The sequence below is a fragment of the Rhincodon typus genome, chromosome 9 (assembly GCF_021869965.1).
Source record: "Rhincodon typus isolate 14 chromosome 9, sRhiTyp1.1, whole genome shotgun sequence".
NCBI lineage: Eukaryota > Metazoa > Chordata > Chondrichthyes > Orectolobiformes > Rhincodontidae > Rhincodon > Rhincodon typus.
Window position 1 is genome coordinate 79,893,896 of NC_063340.1, and position 25,525 is coordinate 79,919,420.

The 25,525-nt window shown below is 38.5% G+C and overlaps 1 protein-coding gene across 1 annotated transcript in view; it reads right to left on the reverse strand.

Moving 5' to 3' along the window:
* Nucleotides 1–25,525, reverse strand: part of ahctf1 (AT hook containing transcription factor 1) — an 81,450-nt gene that overhangs the window by 33,813 nt on the left and 22,112 nt on the right. The window contains exons 10-23 of the mRNA XM_048600780.1: nucleotides 25,052–25,233; nucleotides 21,550–21,611; nucleotides 20,123–20,251; nucleotides 16,358–16,448; nucleotides 11,519–11,608; nucleotides 7,908–8,048; nucleotides 7,521–7,625; nucleotides 7,313–7,412; nucleotides 6,935–7,058; nucleotides 6,794–6,850; nucleotides 6,473–6,619; nucleotides 2,132–2,322; nucleotides 900–1,044; nucleotides 564–692 (exon numbers count right to left, since the gene is read on the reverse strand). Of these exons, the coding sequence (XP_048456737.1) occupies nucleotides 564–692; nucleotides 900–1,044; nucleotides 2,132–2,322; nucleotides 6,473–6,619; nucleotides 6,794–6,850; nucleotides 6,935–7,058; nucleotides 7,313–7,412; nucleotides 7,521–7,625; nucleotides 7,908–8,048; nucleotides 11,519–11,608; nucleotides 16,358–16,448; nucleotides 20,123–20,251; nucleotides 21,550–21,611; nucleotides 25,052–25,233 (1,693 nt within the window). The remainder of the gene's footprint in view (nucleotides 1–563; nucleotides 693–899; nucleotides 1,045–2,131; nucleotides 2,323–6,472; nucleotides 6,620–6,793; nucleotides 6,851–6,934; nucleotides 7,059–7,312; nucleotides 7,413–7,520; nucleotides 7,626–7,907; nucleotides 8,049–11,518; nucleotides 11,609–16,357; nucleotides 16,449–20,122; nucleotides 20,252–21,549; nucleotides 21,612–25,051; nucleotides 25,234–25,525) is intronic.

The window sequence follows — 25,525 nt, forward strand, 5'->3', positions numbered from 1 at the left end:
AGTAAGGTTTAAAAAAAAACACTTAATTTAGGGGTTTATATTGCTTACAAATGTTACAAATTCGGTTTACTTCTGGTACTTTCTCAATTTCAGTGGCAGCTGCTACTCCAGTGATCAGACTGGTTTACTTTTAATGGCAGCTTGTGAACTGGGCAGGGTGCCTTCACAGAAAACCGTGTCTAGATGGCATTCTAAATTTGAGAGTAATTAACATTCCTTGCTAGTTACGGAAAGGCCTGAAACATTTCAGATTGGTTTAAATGAACAAAATAATCTTTGAAAGGAAATAGTAAAATTTGTAATCATGTTTCATATTTTAACATTAAAATGTGGTTTACCAGAGCTCCCTTAGAAAGCAAATTGCTATTTACACTCAGCTATTCAAAAATGGGGTTCAAAGCGGACATTTCATACATTTCGGACATTTCAGAGAATCAATACCAGACAGATTTCTTTCTCCTCAATCCTGAGCAATCATTTCGGCAGATTTAGAGACATAATTAATAAATTCTGTTTCCAACGATTAGAACAATTTTCAACTAATAAAACAGTTTTCAACCTACCAAATTCATTTTCAGTGACTGATTAAGCTGCAAGGCTGGTACATAGTTGGCTCTTTGAAGATGATGAACTAAAAGAAATTCTTGGTTTTGAAGATTGCCACTCTTCTTCAGAAACTTCTCCAAACACTCCTGCAAATAGATGATGTAACAAACTATATAAAATATTGCAGAATACAGCGATCATAATGCTTTTATGCTAAACTTGCTGTATCAGTGAATAAATGTCTACTAAATTGACAGTTCAATGAAAATACGTCTTCTTCAAATCACAGCTAAAAATTAACCTTCCCTCCCAACTACAGGTGGCTTTAAAAATGTGATTTATGGATACTTGACCTGTTCAGTAGCAGTGAAAGGGAGTTTAAGTAAATCTTCCATTAGTCCATTCTCTTGGCATAGCTCATACATGTGCCTCAGCAAATCTTCTACGTTTATTCTGTTTGCATTTAGTCGAAGAAGATGCCAAGCCTCCACCATGCACCTTGACATTTTAAAACAAGCATTTTGAGCTTTGGTTTTAACATTAATTTTACACAATCACTTAACATTTAACTTGCACAATCTACCTGTTGAGAAGCAATACCATAAAACACAACAGCACATGGAAATCTTTGAAAGACTAGTCATCAAAATAGAGGATAAAGAACTGATAAAAGGGCTAACCTACACGGCCAACATTCCTCAACAAAAGAAGTGCGATATTCGACCCAGTCTGTTATTCAATTAGATCATGGATGATCTGCATCTTAATTCCATGGTTCCATAACCTTCATACTGTTCCCCAGTTAAAAACCTAGCAATTTTAACTCTGAAATTTTCAACTGCCCTATGTTGAACAGTTTCACAGTGGCGAGTTCCACAAATTTCCATACCTTTTCAGTAAAGGAATTCTTTGTGATATTACACTTGAATGGCTTAGCAAATGTTGTATCTCCTTGTTCTGGACGTTTTTAAAATATTGCTTTATGAGATATGGATGTTACTGGCCAACATTTATTGCACATCCCTACTTCAGAGTCAACCACATTGCTGTGACTCCAGAATCACAAGTACGCCAGGTAAGGATGGCAGATTTTCTTCCCTAAAAAAGGACTTTAATGAACCAGATGGATTTTTAGAACTGACAATGGTTACATGGTCACCATTATGACAGCTTCTTTTTTAAATTCCAGATTTAATTGAAATCAAATTTTACCATCTGCCATGGTGGGTTTCAACCCATGTCCCTAGAACGTTAGCACATCACCACTACAACAGCACCTTCCCGCTCTCAGTGATGTTGCTTTGCTATTTGAAATGCATTAAAAAATCATGTCTGCTTTGACATGATTCAAACTCAATTTACATTAAGAGGCATAGTATAAATCATTTTGCTTAGCAATCCTGAGATTTTCTTTCTTCTTCCCAAAAAGGCAAAAAAAAAAGCCCAATTAAAAAAGCTGTTCATGCTTAGAAAATGGTGGCAGAACTACTATCGTATGGCAACTGCATATATAACTGAATGCACAAAAGGAATACCACACTATCAACAAAATGAACTGAAATAACAAGAAGAAGAAATCAGTTACCTGTTAAAGAGTAGTACAGTAAGGTGAAGTTTAACTTCACTGCTACTAGCCATTGAAGGTTTCATTGTCTGCATGTATCGAAGGGCTTTTCTATGTTCTCCTTGGCACATCAAGGCTTGTATGATTCGGACATGCTGCCACGAGGACAGTGACCTGCTAGTTGCTGGATGCAAAATACGATCCAAGGCATTCTTTGGAACAAGGAAAGAAGAAACAGATCAAATGCAAGATTTTTCAACTGAAGCTCACTGCCACATAATACTTATTCAGATTTACCAGACCTTCCTCCACTGGTTTGCATGGCTGTTACCAGTGCACGATACATTGAATTATTTTAATTCCCTGTGGATACTTTGATCATTAACATGTCTCTTGGCCAATCTTTGCATTCACAGTATAGCAACAGGTCATTCAGTCCATTTTCAGTGCTATACTCCACATTAGCCTCCTTCTACCCTTCTTCCCTTCTTCAGCGAAAGTATCCAATATCCAAATTGTTCACACATCTTAAAACAGAAATTGAGTGAATTATTGTCAGAAAAATATTTATAGAAAGGCTATTAAGAAAGAAATTCTCTGTTATCCTGTTGCTTTTGTACACCAGACAACACGACAGGTGAACCTGGTATCAAATTTGTGCAAATTCTAATTACAGACTCAAGGTCAGAGTCATATTGGACCAAAGTATCTGTTTCTGTGTTGTATGACTCTAATTACATCAATAAAGTTGAGGGAACTGCTTGAGACCTGGACAATGCTATTGGTTCGTTAACTGCACAAAGAATTACCACCACCCTATAGTATTCCATAAAAGCTCAGGATCCAGTTCCAGGATTGGTGATCAGCTGAGGACAGGCATCACTGAATCTCACTCAATGGACAACTGGTGTGGAATATGCAAAGGGTTCTGCCTTTTAGACATCCCCTGGTGCCAAACCAAGAATCATACCATGTCATTCTTGATCAATTCAGTATATTTCTGGTTCTATACCAGCCAATCCTGTTTCAGACGATCATTCCCTCTAGTTTATATGCTACTGATTCTTTTAAAAAGTTATGTCTTCAAGATTTCTTTGCGGCCTTGGTCAAACATCTTGCCTCTATCCTTATCTTGCGTACACCAACATTCTAGAAACTTTTCATTTTCCTCCTAAGTCTTGCCCAAGTCTGGCATGAACAGATCCAGGAATGTGATAGCCATCCTCACTTTTTCCAATTAAAAATAATTGTAGGAGTCCACCTTCATAGCTACAAAAGCAAAATGGTGCAGATGCTGGAAATCTGAAATAAAGACAAAATTGGTGGAAAAACTCAGATGCAGTAGCATCTGCGGAGAAAGAAACAAACAGAGTGCAAAATGACTTTTCTTCAGATCTTCCAATTGCTTGCCATTTCAATAAACCATCTTGCTCCCATGCTAACATTTCTGCCCTGGGTCTTCTGCAATGTTCCAATGATTTTTACCGTCTCTCGGTTTCTCCACTGCATCTGTTCCAACGATGCCACCCTCCACCAGGATGCCCTGATATAACTTCTTTTTCCACATCCGAGGCGTTGCTTGCATTGCGGTTGACAGGGTCCTAAGCCCTGACTGAACCATTTCTCACACTTCTGCTCTCACCTCTTCTCAGGAGAGAGAGTGATCAGCTTCCCTTTGTCCTCACTTTTCACCCACTAGTCTACACATTCAAATAATCATTCCTAACCATTTCTGTCATGTCCAGTACAATATCAACACATCTTCCCCGTCCTCCACAATCAGCATTCTGCAAGGACAATTCTTTCCATGAAACCCTGGTCCACTCCTTCGTTACTCCTAATACTTCCTCACTCCGCTGTAATACCTTATCATGCAATCATAGAAGGTATATTACTTGCCCATTCACCTCCTCCCTTCTTACTGTTCAAGGCCCCACACACACTTTCCAGATGACGCAGTGTTTCGGTTGTACTACTTTAAATCTAGTCGAGATGTGAAGTAAAATAGAATGGTCATTTATTGTCACTTAGAATCATAGAATGCCTACTGTGTGGAAGTAGGCCATTCAGCCCATCGGGTCCACACCGACCATCTGAAGAGCATCCCACCCGAACCAACCCCAAAGTAACTCTGCATTTCCCATTGCTAATCCACATAGCTTGCACACTATGGGGCAATTTAGCATGGCCAATCCACCAAACCTTCACATCTTTGGACTATGGGGGGAAACCGGAACACCCGGAGGAAACCCACGCAGACACAGGGAAAATGTGCAAACTCCAAACAGTCGACCAAGGGTGGAATTGAACCCAGGTGCCTGGCACTGCTAGGCAGCAATACTAACCACTGAGCCACCGTGCAAATACAGTGAAAAGTGTTTAAATTGCTGTACCATGGCAACTACATTAATAGCAGAAGGCATAGATAAGAAAAAAAATTGAACTGAATTGAGACAAAGTCCACCTTAGTTCAAATCCTGGCTCTTGGCTTCAGGAAAAGATAGTACCATTGCAAGGCCACCACTTATGTCAAAGTAATCACCTTTGCTGTTGTTGATCCATTACTTTGCTTCTTACGGATTCACTTCCATTACTTTACAAATGATGGTTGTAATTGTGATCTTTATATAAAGTGGTATACAATGTGGTTGATAATTCACTGCACAAAATATGTAGCACACTATAATATTTTCCCTTCTTTACCTTTGCAAAAGTGACTTAAAAATCAGAATAAAAGCATGATGGTAGATTGCAGGTTCTTACTGGATTGGCAAAAGCACCTCCTTCACGTGCATCTGTATTACGACTTAACTGGGAAGAGTGCATCAATACTTGAACCCGACTATTCCACACATTGACACAAATACGTAAATACCCAATTCAGACCACCAGGATGATCAATTTGCTTACTGACTGCTATTCAGGGGAAAAAAGTAATTCATGCTAAATTTTGTCATTGACTCGAAAATAACACTTTTTTGTAAACTGACTTACTTTTTAAAGAAATAGCAGAGAAAAGAAAGGACTACTAATCTACTACAATGTGATTTAAACTAGCTCCTTTAAAACACCAAACACACACCACATTCATGAAAGTAGTGTTTTAACAAAAGCATTAGGCATGAAAATATATAAGGGGAGGAGGGGGGGAAACAAAATTCCTGAAGGTCAAAAGTTCAGATCACAAGAATGGATCAAGTTAACACTAAAATCTTTTGTGATTTTAGTGTGGATTAGCTGCTGTTGTCTTGTGTGATGGTTCTTCTTCAATCAGTTGGATACAGTCTTTGCTGGTAAAGAATTTTTTTTTTTTTTTTTTTTTTTTTTTTAAAAAAAAAAAAAAAGTTTTTCTGTCTTTCTACTCACACTGATAGAAGGGAGGTGGTGGTTTTCTGCTTTCTGGCGCTGGATAGTTCTGGCTGCAAGCCTTCCACAGCTTATAGCAAATTTGTTTGACCAATCCAAGGGCTGTCATTGGGCAGCTACACAGTGACTTAAATTCCTAGTGCCTTTCTGACTCAACATAACAATATCACTGCTCCAAAAGCAACATTTTTTACCTGTACGATACAATGGTACCACTTGTTTTTTAAGTTGCAAAACTCTTGAGTATTTGAGCTAAATTGCAATGTCTGAACCTCATTTCAGTTTAATTGCCCAAACTTAAAAAAAAATATGTGGTAGCATGTGATGGTCATAAACAACTATTTTAATTACTTCTTCAGAGAATTCCAGGTGAGGCAGGATTTAAAGCTCCCAAATCTACGCTGATTATTCCTTATGGCTAAGTTTTGTTTTCTCAGTTATAGATATTTGGTATTTTGGCACCTGATTATAATTTGTGCCTCTTCAAATATAAAGATGACAACTGATCAATTATGCTGCAAAAATATTTGATTGAGGAATGACCTTTTTGATTTCATTGTGAATTCTAAGATACTAGGCATCTAGTCTGGATTACATACAAGTATTTGGATCTTCACAACACATTTTACTTGTATCTCATTGTGGAGCAGATTTCTGGACCTAAAACAAAAGCCTTCAATTTCACCACAATCATCTTCACTTGTCACAGCCAATGGAAAAAGTGTATCCAAATCATTTAATTCCTGCACTTTTGGAGTCTCAATGAAAACTGAAGTAAAAAGTTCCATACAGTTCAGAATTCTCAGCCATGAGACACATTTTTAGACACACTACCACGGTTAGCATGGACATCTCAAGTTTGAGTTATCACAGAATTAACTGAGCTAATAAGAATTTCTATCGAGTTAATCAAATAACTTGACATTTCAATAGACATGACAACAACTTGCTTCAACAATGAGTAAAGCGGAGTTTATTTCTAACGTGTGCACTTACCTCATGGTCACTGTGATCCAAAAGCCAAAATCCCTGGATAAGGTTCACCAGACCCACGGGTACAGCAAAAGCAGGTGGAAAAGATTCAATTGAGGACTCATTCTTATTAGGAACAGAAGAAAGAACATCCAGCAGTAGATAAATAGCCTGTATATCAGAGGTTAAGGCTCCAAAACACAAATGCAGCAACCCAAATTATATGTAAATTATCTGTATAATTAAAATCTCAACATTAGATCAGATATTTGCAAACACTAACTTCATCAATGCCAGAATGGCTGCGTACACCAACAAAAACCTTTCTACACAACTGAAGGATACAATGGCATGCTTTGTTGTTTCATCCACACTCTCCAACAAATATACATCGAGAAGAGCCTGTTATGAAAAATAAAAATGATTAGTTCAACAGCTGCAAAATTTTCATTTCACTAATTTTGCCATTCATGCATCATGTCTTACATGAAGAGTTGAGGGTGGATATTTTCCTGTTCCTCCTTCATCCCTTTTCCACAGCTGTTCTATGTGGTCCCCAGTTTCAGATACCATTCCATCAATCAATAGGCAGTCTGAACACCATTTGCCTCTGGGTAAAGCAAAAATTTAAGAAGGGTAACATGAAATAAGACAAGTCATCTTGTGATTACTGACATTTGTTTAGAATTAATCAATTCTTCCTCTAAAAACAATTTTCTAGGACAAACACAGATTCAAGATATTGATTTAAAAACCAGAAATTATGGAGGTTATAAATAGAATTGTGCTGTACAGTAAGTTAGCAGGTTTGATGATCACATTATTATGTATTAATTTCCAAAACATAATTCATTGGAAACATACTTTGATAGACGCTCCAACTTGTGTCGTCTGTTAGTGTAATAATTTTGTATAATGGGATAGTTGTAGATGGGCCTGGATAACTGTAATACATCAATATCATCTAAAAGAAAAAAGTAAAAAAAAATAAATGTAGAAACTGACAGAAGTGCACCATGAAAAGGTTATCCCTGCTTAGCAGATAAGCATTTTTAAAATATGTTGCCATTACCTGAACCCTCTGGGAGTAGGCCAGCACGACAGAACCACAACACAACCTGAGCGTATTGAGAAAGGAGTGTACCGACAATGCGTTTGTTCATTAAGTCAACCAATCCTGTTGAAAGAAAGTGTTATTAGTATGCTAACAAGAAGGATTTCCAGGATTGTTTTATGTTCAGACAATATTTAGCAGGAGATTTTTCTGTAAAGGCTGCCTCAAAATGTTTATTTGTAGGTAACTGTCATATAAACTATATACTACTTATTTGGTGGTTATTTGTTAATATGATTAAAGAAACACAACTAGCAACATTTAAAAATGTTGTACATACAAAATAAAATGGTATATTAGTAACCATGTACATAAAAAAGGTGCAACTGAAACATATACACACACCTCGCTCAGTCAGCTCCTGGGCCTCAGTAAGGAAACAGCTAACAATGGTGGTGAGGTTGCTAAGTAACATCTGGCAGTGCTGCAGAGACTGGAGTGTGTGTGGGTCAATGAAGTGACATGATCCATCAAAAAGTGGAACACCTAGTGGTTAAAGGACAAAGTGAAACACACTCGAGTTAAGCAGGTGTCAACCTTTTCAGAACACTTTTTCACAGTGGTTAACTCTCATACATGTACATTTCCACAAGCATCTGCTTTTGAAAGAAGAAATGCGCCTGAAACAAATTTCTTTACAACAGAGCACATAATCTATTTACGGTGACCCATTTGGCTCATGCCTATAATAATACGCATGCGAGTTCATAACGTCAGCTCCATTAAATCAGAGGAAGCTACTGAGCAAATACAAGCTCTTCTGGACAGGCAGATGAGGAGTACCCAATCCTGCCAGCCCACCATCCCTATAAGACACGGATTAATTCTTGGCTGATTTGCAGATCTCCCAGATACAGATTGATTAAGAGTCTGTAGGGATTAAGGGAGCAAATTGCTAGCAAACCGTTTCTGCCGGGAAATAGCAGTTTAGCAGGACCACACAAAGAAAAACAAAAGATTTCTTTTGGGATGTTACTTTTGGATTCAAAAATGTAACTGAACTAGGGAAAAAAATAAATCCTTTAAAAAAATATAATTAATTGTTAATGTTTAAGATATTGTTTTAATAAAAGTGGTTTGGTTCAAGTAAAGCATTAATTTATCTTTGCTTCACTCTAACACATAACTAAACAGGCCAAACGTCATTTCAAAATACATAATTTCACCCATCTGCAGCAGCACACTATAATAGGATCAGTGCTTAATTATAAATAACAGCATACATCTCACTGAAAGCATACACCACCTCTTTCCAGCAATTTAACTAACTCCTCCACTGTAGGTTTCCAACATGAAAAACTAATCATCCTCCCTTGACATTCAACAGTATTACAATCATTTCATTCCTCTACCATCAACACCCTTGGTGTTACCGTCACCAGAATCTTAACTAGGCCAATCACGAATATGTCACAAAAGTTGGGAACGTTCATTCCCAAGGCCTGTCTGCTACCTACAAAGTGGAAGTCAGGAATATGCTGCAAGATTCTCTAGATATCTAGGAATCCAGCTCCAACAACACTTAAGTGAATTGACACCATCAAGACAAAGTAACTTGATTGGAACCTCTTCCACCAATGGCACATAATGACAGCAGTGTGTGCCATGTACAAGAGGCATTGCAGCAACTTAAAGTTCTTTCAATGGCACTTCCCATACCTACAACTCCACAAATTTATGGCCGATTATACACCATTCATACTTGGAACTATAGCGTCACTTCACCATCATTGGAAATCTCTCCTCAACAGCACTGTGGGTCTACCTAAACCACAATGGCCTCAATGGTTCAGGGGAATGACACAAAGGCATCTTCAAATGCAATTCAGGATAGCATAGATACTGGCCTTATCAGCAATGCCCTTGTCACAACAAATAAAAATAATTCCACTGGCTCCAATGATGAGCCAACCCAAAAAGCAACATTAATTAAAAAGGATGGCAAAACTATTTACATTTCAAAACCAACTAAACATATTATTTAATATTTTCCAAAGTGGCTAAATCAGGCACTGGAAACTACCATGAAAGCAGTCTAACACTTGGCCCAGGGTGGGGAATAAAATCTATTTATTGTGTGGTCAGTACAGCTTTCTACAAAGCCTGCACTATATATACACACAAAAAATAATGAAAACAATTTGAAGAAAAAAAAACTTGCATTTACCTATTCAATGCTTCAAATGTAGAAAACATAAAAAATGAAGGGTTATCTAGAAGCACAAAAAAGCATGGTCGGAGGCAGCTTTGAGAGGTGACCAAGAAGGATGGCTTGAAAGATGGGATTTTGTAAGGGAATTCCACACAAGGAACAGAAAAGCTGAAAACTACCACCAATGAATGGAGTGGGGATGCAAACAAGGCCAGAATCAAAGGTATCAAATATTGAGAATGCTAGGCTAGAAAAAGCTGTAAATAAAAGTTGAATAAGGCTTTGATGGCGAAGAATAAAAATCTTCACTTCAGTGGAAAGAGGAAGCCAATGAAGAGCAAATAGAAGGCTGATAGGTGAACAAGAAAGACTGTAGACAGGAGGAGCTTATGATGATTGTAAAATTCAAGGCTGGCAAGGAAGATGGAAAATAATTGTCCCAATGAAGCCAAAAGAATAGACGTACATTTCAGTGGTGCTGGGAATCAGGTATCTTTATCGTAAGAACAATAACTACTCTGGACCTACAAATAAGAAATAAGCAATGAATTAGGAGATGCTAATTTGACAGTGAACCAGGAAGTGAGAATATTTATAATTCCCCTAATTCAAGAAGTTTACGTTGATTCTTGTAAGGTGTGCAGTTGTTCAGGAGAGAAGAGGAAATTAAAAAAAAAGTGCGCTCAATGAAGTGCAACACACCAATGCTGGTAAATATTTAGTCCAATTTCTCATCTACTGTCAACACTCAGGCACTTCATGGTCAGATATAAATGACAAATGCAATTCCTTCCGTACTAGCACACTAGATATCAAGAATGCCTTCTGCTTTGTCATTGCCACACAACCGTTTTTCAAATTAAGCCACTCGTGGAGTTCATGTTAAAATGGTTGATATGGCCTTTTTATATTTTCTTTCCCAAAAATATTTCAGATTCATACAAATTAACAGGTTTACTGCTCTGGCAATTAAATCTGGCAACAAAGAATAACTAATAATTTAGCGACACAAGCTACATAACGATTGCCTTGGTCCTTTTGTTTCCACATTTTGGGATACATGTACTTATCTCAGCGAGTTGCAAGACCATTTCCTTATCCCACAAAAGCATGAAACAAAGAAAGTGACTAAGTAGTAGTAGACGACAAAAATCAATTGATTGAAATGATTATCTGTTCACGCATATGCATGCAGAAACATTCTCATCTTATAGTTTTAGAAATAATCCACTATCCACAGAGACAAGTGATTAAAAATAATCCAAGTACCACAAGCATTAAGACAGACAAGTGTAAGGAGACAATGTTAATTTTAGGGGTACTAACAGACAGCACATTCAAAAAATATTCAGTGCAGCTGAGAAACAAAGCTGAGAGATAGTAGGAACTGCCGATGCTGAAGTCTGAGATAACAAGGTGTAGAGCTGGATGAACACAGCAGGCCAGGCAGCATCAGAGGAGCAGGAAAGCTGACGTTTCAGGTCTGGATCCTTCTTCAGAAATGTTTCTGGTTTGGACCTTTCTGAAGAAGGGTCCAGACCTGAAACGTCAGTTTTCCTGCTCCTCTTCATCCGGCTGTACACCTTGTTATGGGAAACAAAGCTGTCCTGCATGAAACTGCGACTGAGATGAGTCATCACTTTTCAGAAAGGAAAAAGCCAAAGGAAGATGGGTATAATATTTTCTTCCACCTCAGGCCCTCTTCAATCACAGATAATGTGAAGAAAATATAACCTTAAACTAAGTATTGCAAAAGCCAAGAGAATTACTGAAAATAAAAGACATTCACAAGTTTCAGACTTACAGATGTTGTCAAGTTCCTCTTTGGTTTGTGTGATTTTTTTCCATGTCCATTCAAGCACAAAGCGCAGACTAGCAGCTGATCTAGGTTGTTCTAATGGTAAAGAAATAAAAAATAAAGCATTACTTTCTATAGCTAAAGTACAGATCAACACATTTCCCCAATTACTTATGGTAAAATGTCAAGTTTTCTTTTAAAGACGTTTATGGCATTCCACCAAAGTTTTATTCTGGAAAATTCAGTTGCAGTTTGCTCTAATTATGGAATTAGTAGACAAAAATCATAGCTAAAGGAAAATGAAACACGAATTCATCAGGTTCTTTAATTCCTTCATGAAATATGGCAAAAAGGTAAAGAAATATGTTTTGTGGGATTTAATCCACTTTTGTTTTTAAGAAAAGCAGAACCTCAATCCATCACAAACTTACAAAACGTTTTATCACTGTTTTTGTCACTTTTGAACATACGATAGGACGCACTTAAAGAAACTCAAATGTGCTCTGAAATTCACTGACTAGGCGTCTGGAAATGTTTACATGGGATGAAAGCCAAGAATGGCAGCTCCTGGTAACCTGCATGTCTTGGTGCACGAATTGTATAAGTGTGGTCAGAAACATTGTGCACTGTGTGCTGGGTCTCTTTTAAACATTTAAACGCTCAGTTACATAGGTCAACAGGGTTGCGCCAATCAGGGACAAAGTCTAGGAGTCATGGCACCCAGTATAGTCCGTATAAAAGAAGAACCAACAGAACTTAGAGGAGTATCCTAGCATAATAAAAGCCAGTATCAAAAGCGGTCAGAGGTAGCTGAAGAGGAAGCCAGGAGTTCAGAGAAAAGCAACCTAGAGTCCAGAAGAAAGTGAAAGGCCAATGGTCACGGGAGCCAGGAAGAATGGAGAAAAACAGAAGTTATTGGGAAAGCTCAGCAGGTCTGGCAGCATCTGTGAAGAAAAAAAAAAAATCAGAGTTAACATTTCAGATCAGGTGACCCTTCCTCAGAACTGAGGCAGAACTGGTGTATTAGACTAATACACCAAGAGGTGACCACCAGCTGAGAAACTGAAGAGGAGGCTTCAGGCACTGGTGCTGCATTTTGGCGCTATGTAAACAGGGCCAAGAGGGGCTCTGCACCAACTGAAACAGGATCTGGATGTTTGCCAGGGAACTGGTGTCAGGGTGCTGCCCAGAAGATGAGGCTGAACCATCAGCAAGTAAGCACATCTTTAGGCACTCCAAGTCAGAGTGACATTGCAAGGAGTAAACAGTGGAGTTTAAGAAAATGAACAGTGAAAACACTCTGGAAAAAGATCCAAGTGTCTCAACGTAACTACTCACATCTGAGTGGTTTGAATACAAATCATATCTGCCATTTAACATTTAGGGTATAATGCATGACCACAGTTTGCCAAATAATTTGTTTTCCTCATACGCTAACATTTGAAATCAGCTTAAGATAGATATTGGAAGCTATTTTAATTTTTTGGTTTGGTGTAATAAAGCTTACATTTGGTAGTTCAAACCCATGGAATCATGTAGCTTTATTCTCTGAGTAAGGATGGGAGATTCCCATTCTTCATTAACTTTAAACTGGGGAGAGAATTACTGATCCCTTGATGTATCATGTTCCAAGATCATAACAAACATTATCATCATGGCAAGTTGTGGCCTTGCAGTATTGTTACTGGACTAGTAAGCCAGAGATCCAGGCTAATAAATTTGAATGCTATCATGGCAAAGGGTAAAATCTGAATAATGTCATGACACACTGGGGTAATGCACTGAAAATCAAGCGCCAGAGTTGTCACAAATCTGAAAAATTGATTAAACTGTTGAATTACCCAATTTTCCTTATCTATGTAATTCAAGTTAGAAGAAACGTGCACACCAAGTATTCTCCATTAACAAGAAAATTTATTATAATCTGTGTTTTAAAACCATTAGCAATAAAAGAGGCAAGTTGAACTGCTAATCAATAACTCTTAACTTAAATTCTATTTCTCTCTCAGAACTGCCAGACACAAACAGATAAACACACTAAAAGACAAGAAAGCACAGACAGCGTGTAACATAGCAAAGTTTGTGGATGATCCTAAAATAGGTGAGAAAGTAGACTGTGATGAGGATACAGAGTTTACAGATGGATATTGACAGGCTAGGAGAATGGACCAGAGTCTGGCAGATGGAGTTTAATGCGGATAAGTGAGAGGTTGTCCGCTTTGGGGAGCAAAATAAAAGGACAAATTATTATTTAAACAGGAAACAAATTCAAATTGCATCAGTGCAGATACATCTGTGTGTCTTTGTGCATGAATCACAGAAAGTGCATATGCGGATGCAGCATATAGTAAGAGGCAAACGGAATCAAGGCATTTATTGCAAAAGGACTAAATTATAAAAAGTAAGTGTGGTTACAATTATACAAGGCATTGGCAATACCACACTTGCAGTATTGGGTCCAGTCTTGGTCTCGTTACTTGACGAAGGATGTGGTGGCACAACAAGCAGTTCAGAAGCAGTTCACCCAGATTGATTCGAGGGATGAAAGAGCTCTTGTATGAAGAGAGGTTGAATAGCTTGGGCTTGTACTTGCTGGAGATCAGAAGAATGAAGGGGGTGGGGGGGAGGATCTGATTGAGGCACTGTATGTAAAGTGCTAAAGGGAATTGATAAGGTGGATGCTGAACAAATGTTTTCCCTTGTGGGACAGTCCTGAACAAGAAGCCATAAAGTGAGAAGAGTTAGGTTCAAAATTGAGATGAGGAGAAACTACTGCTCTCAGGAGGGTTGTGAAACTGTGGAGTTCACTACACCATAGGACAGTCGAAGCAGAATCAATCAACAGATTCAAGAAAGAAATAGATGTTTCTGATGAAAAGTGGGGTGGAGGGCGATGGGGAACAGGCAGGAGAGTGCGGTTGAGGCCAGGACAAGATATGTCATGATCGTGTAAAATGGCAGAGCGGGCTCCAAGAGCTGAATTGCCTGCTTCCGCTCCTAATTCCCACGTTTCCATGAAAAGAAGTGATATAAATATTGCAGATGAGGGAAGGAGAGGAAAAAAAAAAATCAGAAGCAGTCGATGAGTTCTTTTCTTTCAACTCCTTCTGATTCTTTCTAATAACGATGTAGTGGATACAGCTATTTTCAGTTTTTCACCAAATAAGATTTTACCCTTTCAGATCCTCTGAAGGCAGCTTTCCCTCTTTCTATTTGAACAGGAGATTTTTAGAGACAGATACTTACAAAGAAAAGCGGGGCCTGGTTCAAACAAAGAATGCAGGATAGCACATCAGGAAAAGCACCATGCATGGGTAAAAATATGGTGACAATCTATTATAGCACTAATTTTGATGCAGTGAACGACAACCACAGAATCCCACAATTAACAGAACAGATCAAAACTCTGCAGCCCTGCCACATCCATTCATGAATGGTTGTGGAAAATTAAATCCATTGGAGGATAAGGCTCCACACCCTGAATGATGGGAGTATATATAAGTGCAAAAAGAAAAGGTTGAAGCTCTGTAAGCAACTTCAACCAGAAGAACTGCTGAATTAATGATCCATCTCAGTCTCCACTGGGAGATTCTAGCATCACAGATGCCAATCTTCAGCCAATTAAACTCACATCATGTGATATCAAAAATCTGCTGAAGGCACTGGGTACTGCAAAGTCAAAGGCATGGTGTGCTGACAGCAAAGTTGTTTCAATATAGCTACTACATGGTTACATGGATATCTACTCAATGTTAAAAATTGCCAAAGGTAAAAAGGAAAAAATCAAACCAACTAGTCCTTGTTACTGCCCCATCCATCTAATTTCAAATCATCAAAAGACTAATGGAAGGAGTCATCAGCAGTGGCTACCAAAGACTGTTCACTGACAAGGATTTTGGGATTCACCAGGTCCACTCAGCCCCTGACCTCATTACATGCTTGGACAACATAAACTCAAGAGGGAAAACAGTTGACACCACCTTCCATTACTTTGCTGATGACTGGGGAAGGGGAGGAATGGGATAGGGACAAGAAAACCCCATTCCTTCAAAATTATTATTTATGGCTAACAATCTTTGTTGGGCAAGTCAAAAACAGTACATACTGATCAAGGATTTCCCTCTATAATTTCCCCACATAGCCAATATATCTATCATATATGTGAGAATAAAATAAGCTGGCATTTGGGATGAGATACTGGAGAACGATGGATACTTGCGAATCTGCACGCTTGGTAAATCACCATTTTCAGAAAAGGATGGAAAACCAGGAAAAATAGTTGGGTATGTCTTTAGCTCATGATACTCCACAATTGGACTGGATAGCATGCTTTGAATGACCTCTGGACCCATTATTTTCCCTCTCGCCTCTTTCAGACTTTATATAATACAGTTTTGACATGAAAAAGACCAGTGGGCCATTCAGTCCCTCAAAGCTTTCAATGTTATTCTACTTTCAACTTTTCATCAGTCATTTTTGAGAAGTAAGATGAGGGCAATACTAAACGCTTATACACTTTTCAGTCCGCAGAAATTAGTCTAGCCCTCTGGAAACATACAGCTTCAATGGTATCAATTACATTTAAAACTCATCCAGAATTACAAAAATTTAATGACAGCAACATTACGAAGGTCAGAATAGTAAGCTAATTTTTGGAATGTAAGTTGGAAAAGTAGAATTTCAAAATCCAAATCATAATTTGGTCCATTTTACTAACTTGATACATTCTGTTTTGTCACATAAGCTCAAATCAAATTGTGAAACCAATGCAAAACTTTAAAATGACCAGGAATGTAACCAGGTTAAAACAGGATTATTTTCAACAGATTTTAACTTCAGGCTTACCTTCTGCTGTCCATTGTTTGATGCATCCAGTTATTAATCCCAAGGAACTAGATTCCACAGCTGCTGACAAAATTGCTTCAAGTTTCTCTTCCTTAGAAGAAGAAAGTGTTATAATTAAGTTAACACTCCAGATATCTGAGCTTTAAATTTCTATTTCCATAGGAACATCTACAAAGTCCCGATGAAATGAAAATGGACCTCATATATAAAGTAACTTAGCAAAATAAACCTCAAATTTAATGAATCATTGCACTGATAAGGTGCACAACGGACATTATATGGGTTAACTACAAGGTTCACAAGTACTCTTTAAAAGCAACTCAGAAAGGACATATAATCTGCAAGTCAGAAGTCTATTTCACAGATCTTAGAATTAATGAGACATACACTGAGTAAATCATTATTGGCTAAGAGGGATAAGAGTAAAGAAAAAATGAAGAGAACTGCAGATGCTGGAAATCTGAAACAAAAACAGAAATTGTTGGAAAATCTCAGATCTGGTAGAATCTGTGGAAAGAAACTAGAGTTAACATTTTAGGTCCAGAGACACTTCTTCAGAACTGATGGTAGCTAGGAAAAGAATAGCTTTTAATACAGAAGGTGGGGTGGGTTGGAGCAAATGATAGTTGGAGATAGAGCCCAAAAGAGAGAGAACAACAGTTGGACATAGGAATGGTTAAGAGGCCAGTCTGGGGAAATGAACAGCAGCTAATGGGGACAATAGTGGCTAACAACGGGGAAAGGTGTTCAAGCCCTATAAATTGTTGAACTCGATAATAAGTTCTGAAGGCCCCAGGTTTCCAAGCAGAAAATGAAGTGCTGCTCTTCATCTCGTATTGAGTTTCACTGGAGCATTGCAGTAAACCTGAGACAAAGATCCAGAGAACAGGGTGGTATGTAGGAAGTGGCAAGCAACTGGAAATTCGGGGTCTTTCTTGTGACCAGAACCTAGGTATTCTGTGAAGCGTTCACCCAGTCTGCACCTTGTTTCCCCAATTAAGAGGGGACCACAGTGTGAGCAGGGAATATAGTAGACTAGATTGAGTGAAGTGCAGGTGAAGTGCTGGTTCACCTCGAAATTCTGCTTGGGGCCTTGGGCACTGGTTAAGGAGGAAGTAAACGGACAGGTGTTACACGTTCTGCGATTGCTGGGGAAGATACCATGGGCACGTGAAGACAGGTTGGGAGTGGACCAGGGCATCCCAGAGGGATAACAAGGTGTAGAGCTGGATGAACACAGCAGGCCAAGCAGCAGAGGGAATTTACCAGAGGGAATGGTCCTTGCAGAAGGCTGACAAGGGAGAGGACAGACACATGTGTTCGGTGGTCGCATCCTGACGGAGATGATGGAAATGGTGTAAATGAACCTCTGGATGTGGCTGCCAGTGGAATGGTAGGTGAAGACAAGGGGGACCCTATTGATGCTGTGGGAGGGAACAGAGGGTGAGAGACAAAGCACGGGACAAAGTGCAGGAGGTGGGCTGGACCCAGTTGGCAGCCCTGATAATCTCAGTGCCCGGGAATCCTCAGTTGAGGAAGCAGGTGGACATTTCAGAGACCCCCTCATTGAAGATTAGAATTAGAATTAGAATTCCTACAGTGTGGAAACAGGCCCTTCGGCCCAACAAGTCCACACCGAACCTCAGAGCATCCCACCCAGATCCATCCCCCTATGACCCACCTAATATACACCCTCTACCTCCCTGAACACTACGGGCAATTTAGCATGGCCAATCCGCCTAACCTGCACATTTTTGGACTGTGGGAGGAAACCGGAGCACCCGGAGGAAACCCACGCAGACACGGGGAGAATGTGCAAACTCCACACAGACAGTCGCCCGAGGCTGGAATTGAACCCAGGTCCCTGGCGCTGTGAGGCAGCAGTGCTAACCACTGTGCCACCGTGTTGGTGGCATCACCGATGGCATCAAAACAGATGCAACAGAGACAGAGGAACTGGGAGAATGGAATGGAGTCTTACAGGAAGCATGTTGAGGGATAAAAGGAATTATGTGAACTTTGTCACCTCCACTTCATTGCTGCAAAACTCCACTGAAACATATTGATTAGCACATCCTCAAAGAAGTGAACTTCTAACATCTCATCAAATAATTGCTAAGACTAAAGATATGATAAATTTAGTTGGGAGATCAAACTGGCCCTGAATTATTTGATCATTGCTGCTTTCATGTTTGTGCCTTAGTCAACTGACAGAATTGACAAAAAAAAAGCTTATTCGCAGAATTGGTCAGAGGAAAGAACAGCAATGAAATACCCACCAACGTGGTGTGTGGCTCAATACATTCACTTGCTTAACCCTGAAGTGCGCAGTCTTTAATGTTCTCTATAAAATGTATCTTCACTAAAAAGTTGTAATCTACAACTCAGTAATTTCATAACTAATCAATAAGTACATCACACAAAATTAAATTTAGAGAGCTTGCCTTAGTTGGCACTTTGTTTGACCTTGCCTAGATTGTTTATGGTTCGAGTTCTGTAGATAGCTCCATACTTCCAGAACCTAAAGCTCTGATGCAGTCAGAACTCTTAGAGACATTTGGAAGGTTTAGAAAGTTTCCTGTAAATGGCAATTAATGCAGAGCATTTTTGTTGTTAAAATATTTTGTCTTGTTCCTTTTGTCAATAAAGTAGTCATTCCTTGTAAAAGACACAATAATCATCTTTCCATCCAGTGTGCATTTTACATAGATGTGGAAGAAGGTATCAGTTTGAATGCTGTGAGATGCAGATTTAATTTGATTGCAAGGCTCACAATTCTTAAGTTTTCAATACCACACAATTTGAAGATCTGTCAGTCAAAAACCTGAAGTAAATAAAATCAAAATACTGCAGCTCCTGGAAATATAAAAAAAAAAACAAAAGATGCAGGAAATACAGTAAACTAGGCAGCATCTGAGGTGAAAGAAGCAGAGTTAATGCTACTAGTTGAACAGGACTCATTTAGAGAACAGGCACCATCACATTTGACTTAAATGAGAATTTTTCTTCTCTCCTTAGGTGTTACTAGGGTGCATTACAAATATATAATTGCATATAAACATTCAATTTTGGAGAAATTGATAGGCAAAAGGAAGGCGATTGAAACTCGAATTCAGAAGTCACCAGGTTACCAAGTTATGGACCATATGTATTTTCACCAATAGAAAGGAGACAGCCATAAAAAAAAAAGTGTTTAGCTGGAGATTAAACGATAGTAACTCTGAAGAAAATTGCTGTGTCTTTGTTAAAAGATGTAATCTGTGCACTTAATCCCTCAGTTTGAAAAGTATCTGGTAAACATAGGAAATTCTTAAAGTATTCACATACTTAACAGATCAAAGTAATACCATGGGGATAGTTTTCCAGAAGGCAATCTTGAGTCATGTGCTTTTTCTCACAGAAGCAATTAGCTTGGAAGACCTAAAAAAAAGCAGTAGCATATCTGCCAGCAGCCAAAAGAAGGAGCATGGAGGCCATTAGGAATCCGGATGCTCCTTATCCGAGCCATCTGCAATTAAAGCCCATTCTTGGAATGAAAACGTACAGAGTTCCAGGGGAATGATCACTGTCAGTTGTGTCTGGCAATACCAGCGGTTGACCACTTAATCCAAAAAATGGATTTAAAAGAAGACAAAACTAAAATAAAAATCCACAGAAATTCAGTGTACAACATAAATGATATTTGGAGAACATTATACAATGAGGCCTTTTCTTCACTTTTAATATTCATCAGAACATTTTATATTACGTTCATTCTCAACTTACTTGTGATAGACAAGAAGGCTGTACATCTGCAAGCCTTGGAGAGAGAAGGCCAGCCATCAGGCAACGACTATAACCATCAGGTATAGCTTCACTGAGAAAAGGACCAGCCTTCTTCAAGTAATTCAATGTCTAGAAAACAAAACTAGATATCAGTAATGTTGTGATAAAACAATTCTTCACCAAGTTCTTAGCATATTAAAATTTACGATAATGATAAAAATCACACCAAGCAAAAGGATTTTCTTACAGACCGATTTCCCCACATTATTTTGTCAAATTTCTGCCGACTCACTTATTCTTTATCCGTTTGTATCCTCCTTCACTCCTCTTGAAAACTTTCTTTGATACATACATTGGGGTCATAGGTAAACTTAGCTACCATACATGGAGTCCCTTCATCCAAGTCAATGAAATGGCTTACAAATAGTGGAGGTCACCAACACTGATCCCTGTGATGTACTCAACCGGTTGCAGCTTTTCAAACCAAAACAGATCCATTTATTCCTACTCTCTGCTGCCTATTAAGCAATCTAGAATCGGCATCTCACAAAGAAAACACCATGTAAATAGCAGTGTAGCAAAATGATGTCACTGAATTGTGGATTTATTGAAGTGATGGTACAATGAAATGAAGCCTAGATCTAGCTGAGCAGATTGTAAAAATAAAAGGTCAGTTCCCTGGCTGCAAATTGCAAATGTTAAGAATGGCCAATGTCTCGATTAAGAAGTTAGAGTTCAAATCAATTATACTCAAACAGTGCAAATTCACTACTGCAATCCAAATGACAAACAGGGTAATTGAAGGTCATCAAATGTACGATCTCAGACCAAAAACACTGTTGTCAAGGTTAAACACACTATCTTTCTTGAAAAGATGTGGTTATAGTCAAATCAATCAACAAAATACATTTTCATCAAGTCCAAAAGGATTTAGGTCACAGGATGTTACACATTTTTTTTCTCAAGTTTACTCCTTTTCTCCCACTGTCCTCAGGCACTTAGTCTCTCCATGAGAGCTTTATTTGTTTGGTAAGTTTATAATTATCTCAGTTAAATGAAGTGTTTTCTTTAAAACTTAAAGGGTGATCAAAGTCTTCAAGATATACCAGGAAAAGATAGGGAAAATAAATATAAACTATTTCCACTGCTTGGAAATTCTAGAACGAGGAGGCAGAGCCTTAACAAAAAACAATCTATCTCAGGTTTAAAATTAACACCTGAGCTAGTGTCAACTGCTGTTTGTGGAAGAGAGTGTTCCAGACCTTTTAAAGTGGAGATAGATTGTTTTTCGTTAAGCAAAGGTATTAAGAGGATGTCGGCAAAGGGCAGGTATATGGACTTAGGCCACAGATCAGTCATGATCTCACTGAAGGGCCCAATCCTATTCCTGTGACATTTAAATATCTACAGTTCTTATAAAATCTCACCTCTTTTTGAAACCCAGAGCATGTTATATGCACAAGCCCTGAATTTATCAAGCAAGTTGCATCTGTAAAAGAAAAACAAATATTTCAAAATACAAAACATTTATGTTCAGTTCAAGCACAACGTCTTCAGCTTAATCTCCAAGTTAAAAAAAAATGCTCCTCATTGCACGGTTGAAACAATGTAAAAGTATCGGGGTGAGAATCAATTGACTCCCTCAAACTCCAAGCTAAATATACCATAAAAGGTTCATTGAAAAAGCACTTATAAATCTAGTAAGATGTCCTAATTTTTAACAGAAGCATTTGTCAGATTAAATTTAACACCAAGGCACTTAGAAATATTAAAACTAATTATGAAAACCTTGGCCAAAAAGTTTGATTTTAAGGAACATCTTAAAAAGGGAGGTTGTGATGGTACTGTGCTTTTAAGAGCGGTTTGTTCTGTGCTTTTTCTCGTGCACAGGTGTTGCCACAGTGGTGGCAGAATTTCTGCTTCAGAACCAATGGGTAAATAGCCTTGAGATCCTCAAGTTTTTTAAAAAAAAAATCAGATAAAGAAGCATGAGTGGGTGGATCAGGCGCTCAGACCTGGGTTTTAGTTTTGCTTTCAGCTGGGATTTGAAGATGGCTGTTGAAGCTGAAGTAACAGCTCTCTGTTACAACAAAAAGCTTGAGTTCTCAGTTTGCTGCTAGATTGTTTATTTCAGTGTTCCTTTCTCCTGGAATGGAGGAGATAACATGAAGAAAATGAGTTTTGCTGAATTTGCCTTTACCAAAGGTGTTTTTGGGATGCTGCTACATTGGAACAATTGACGATTGGTAGTTAAATAATATATTATTTTATTAAGTATTTCAATAGAGTTAAAGTTATGCCAATTCTTTTTTCTTTAGTTCGTATTAAATATGTTTTGCCTAAAGCCTAGTAGTGGATCAATCGAATCACACATGGACTACAACACCTTACACTTGCCGTTAAATAAAATAAAAAGTTAGGGTCCAGGGTCTATCTTCTTGATATATTTTGAAGTGATTTGGTCTCGTCCATAACAAGACAATGATGTTTAAAGACAAAAAATTCTTATTGTTAAAGTTCAAAAACTAAGTAATAAGGAAGGAAAATAGAATACTGGCCTTTATTTCAAAAGGGAATGGAGTATAAAAATTGGCAAGTCTTGCTAAAGCTATAGAAGACATTAGTCAGACCACAATTCAAATACCGTGAATAGTCTTGGACACCTTATCCAAGGAAAGTTATTCTGGCATTGGAAGCAGACCTGAGAAGGTTTACTAGGTCGATGCCATGTGTGGAAGAATTTTCTTACAAGGTGAGGTTGGGAGTTTAGAAGAATCAGAGGCGATTTCACTGAAACATACAGGATTCTTAGGGGAATTGACAAGGTAGATGGAGAGGTTCTTTTCTCTTGTGGGACAGTTAAAACCAGAGGGCTATTCTCAGAGAAAGGAGTTGCATATTTAAGACAGAGATGGACAAGAATTTCTTCTCTCAGCAGTGAACCTGTGGAATTCTTTCCTGTGGAGGGCTGGCGAGGCTGGGTTGATTAAAATAATCAAAGCCAAGATAAACAGACTTTTTAAATCAGCAAGGGAATCAAGAGTTAAGGAAAGACCGAAAAGTGGATTTGAGGATTATCAGAATAACTATGATCATATTTGAATGGCGTGGCACACTTGATGGGCCGAATGGTTTACCTTCGGTCCCTGTCTAACGGTCTTAGAGTGGCCTGCTCGAACAAAGATCAGATTTTTATTTTTCTGACAAGTAATCATATAATCACAGCAGCCATTAGCTGTAGTAAATATAAATACCTTCAGGCAACTTCAAATTCATGGAATTATTAGGATAGGAACATTAGTTATCATTTTGCTGACTTTCTATTACATCAAGGCACCGTACCAATGCATTTCTATCAAATTGCTTATATGACATTTGCATTTCAGCATTCCAAACCATTTGTGCATACTGCAGGACAAGACCCAAACTAATAACTTTGCTGGATTGTGAAGGCAGTGCTTCACAGATTAAATAGCATGTGTCATGAAGCTATCTAAACTCAACTATTTTCTGACAACTAGGGATGGGAAACTAACAATGGCCTTACTAGTAATGCCCACATACCATGGATTTTAAAAAACTTCTGAAAATTAACGTGAGCAAAAACAAAACAGCATAGTAATATCTGATAGAAATGCAAGTTTGCACATAAATCAAGAGATAATATGACATCAATACAAACATAAATATAAAGTACTTGACTAAAACATTATTCTATACATTTTGGGTTCTGGCACATTTGCTATTGACAGAAGTCTCAGTAAAGCCCTCTTTCCCCCTACACTTCGTAATTAACTTCTTCCTATCACCATACAGACAATTCAACACTCCTTCCCCACCATATCTTATCCCAACTGCTTGCACCTCAACCTTCTTTCCCACCACTTTAGTTGTCGGCGGCTCCTCTTCACAATCCCAACTCGTTCACTCAACAACCCAGCCTTTCTTATATTAACACCGAGACACACTGGGACCCCACAGGCCACTTAATGGTCATGCTACCATGACCAGAACCTGGCACCGATCCACTATAATCCACCAACACTCTGGTTCTGCACTCCCTCATGGCCCACACTGTCAAACCCTGTTGGGAGCTTAGGATGATCATAGTTCTGTTTTCTAATGTCAGCTTACAGATTCCCTTTAAAAGGGGAAGAAGGTTCCTGGGCTGGGCTCTGACGCTAACAGACAGCCTTGACCTCCATTCTAGTACAACCCTAGAAAATGCTTCTCCTTCAGCTGGAACGTGTGACAGGAATGGATTAGACTTGTTGCTCGGAGTAACTGTTCCAGCTCTTCCAATCACAGATTCTCTCTCTCTTCCTTCCAGCTCCTCCAAACCTTGATTCTCTGTCTCTGGGGGGCAGAGAAAGGTAGAGAGGGAACCTATGATTAGAAGAGCTGGAGCACTCAACATGGGAGAGACAGAATCTTCATGTGAAGTAATAGCTCCCATCGGACTGTCTCTCTCTCCTGCCTTTGCTGCTTCTTAAATTTCCACATACATTTAAAATGGCATGTTTCCAGATGCAATGGAAATGTTTAGAAATACAAAAGCTCCAATTTTAACTTATTCTGTTAGCTCTTTAATGAGATATGACTCCAAGGGTACAGATGATTCTCAGTTAACTAAGTGTCGCCAAAACATCATGATGAAACTTGAAATCACATTTCAACAGTCTACTGAATTATGAGAGATCAGGAGCTTCCCTACTATTACCCCAGCTAAGATCAGCTCATCAAAAACTGAAATCAGACACTGACCTTTATTAATTATACAGACACTCAATGCTCACAAATGGCCTACATTTTATACCTTAAAAGGTGACTGATGGTTACTAGTTTGATCAATTTTTATTTTCACTGCCATTTTATTACAAAAACATTACATTCACTATAAAAGGACTTCAGCCACATGTATACACTCACCAAAATTGTAGGTACTAGGGTTAAAGAACTGCTCTGGTGGTGGATAAGAAGGAGGAACTCCACGGCTGAGGCTTCTTTCGTGTACCAAGATATCCAGCAGATAAAACGGAAAGGTCATGCACACAACAGCATCGAGAGACCATATTGCAAAATAGGGGCAGTTATGAAGTTGCTCTCCTGCTCTGGAAATTAGAAACCATGAAATGAAAATAACAATCATATTTAGCAATAATCAGTACCTGTTCTGCTGAAAAGGTCATTGACCTGAAACACTAACTGTCCTCTCCAGATGCTGCCTGACTTGATATATATTTACAGAATTTTTGATTTTATTTCAGGTTTCCAGCATCTGCACTAGTTTACTTTTGTACAATCTGCAACTATTTTTCTGCATTTTGAAATAAGCATGCAGGCAAAATATAGATGCAGCATCTCAATCAATCCATCATATCCTGTACAAAAACCCACGACTGC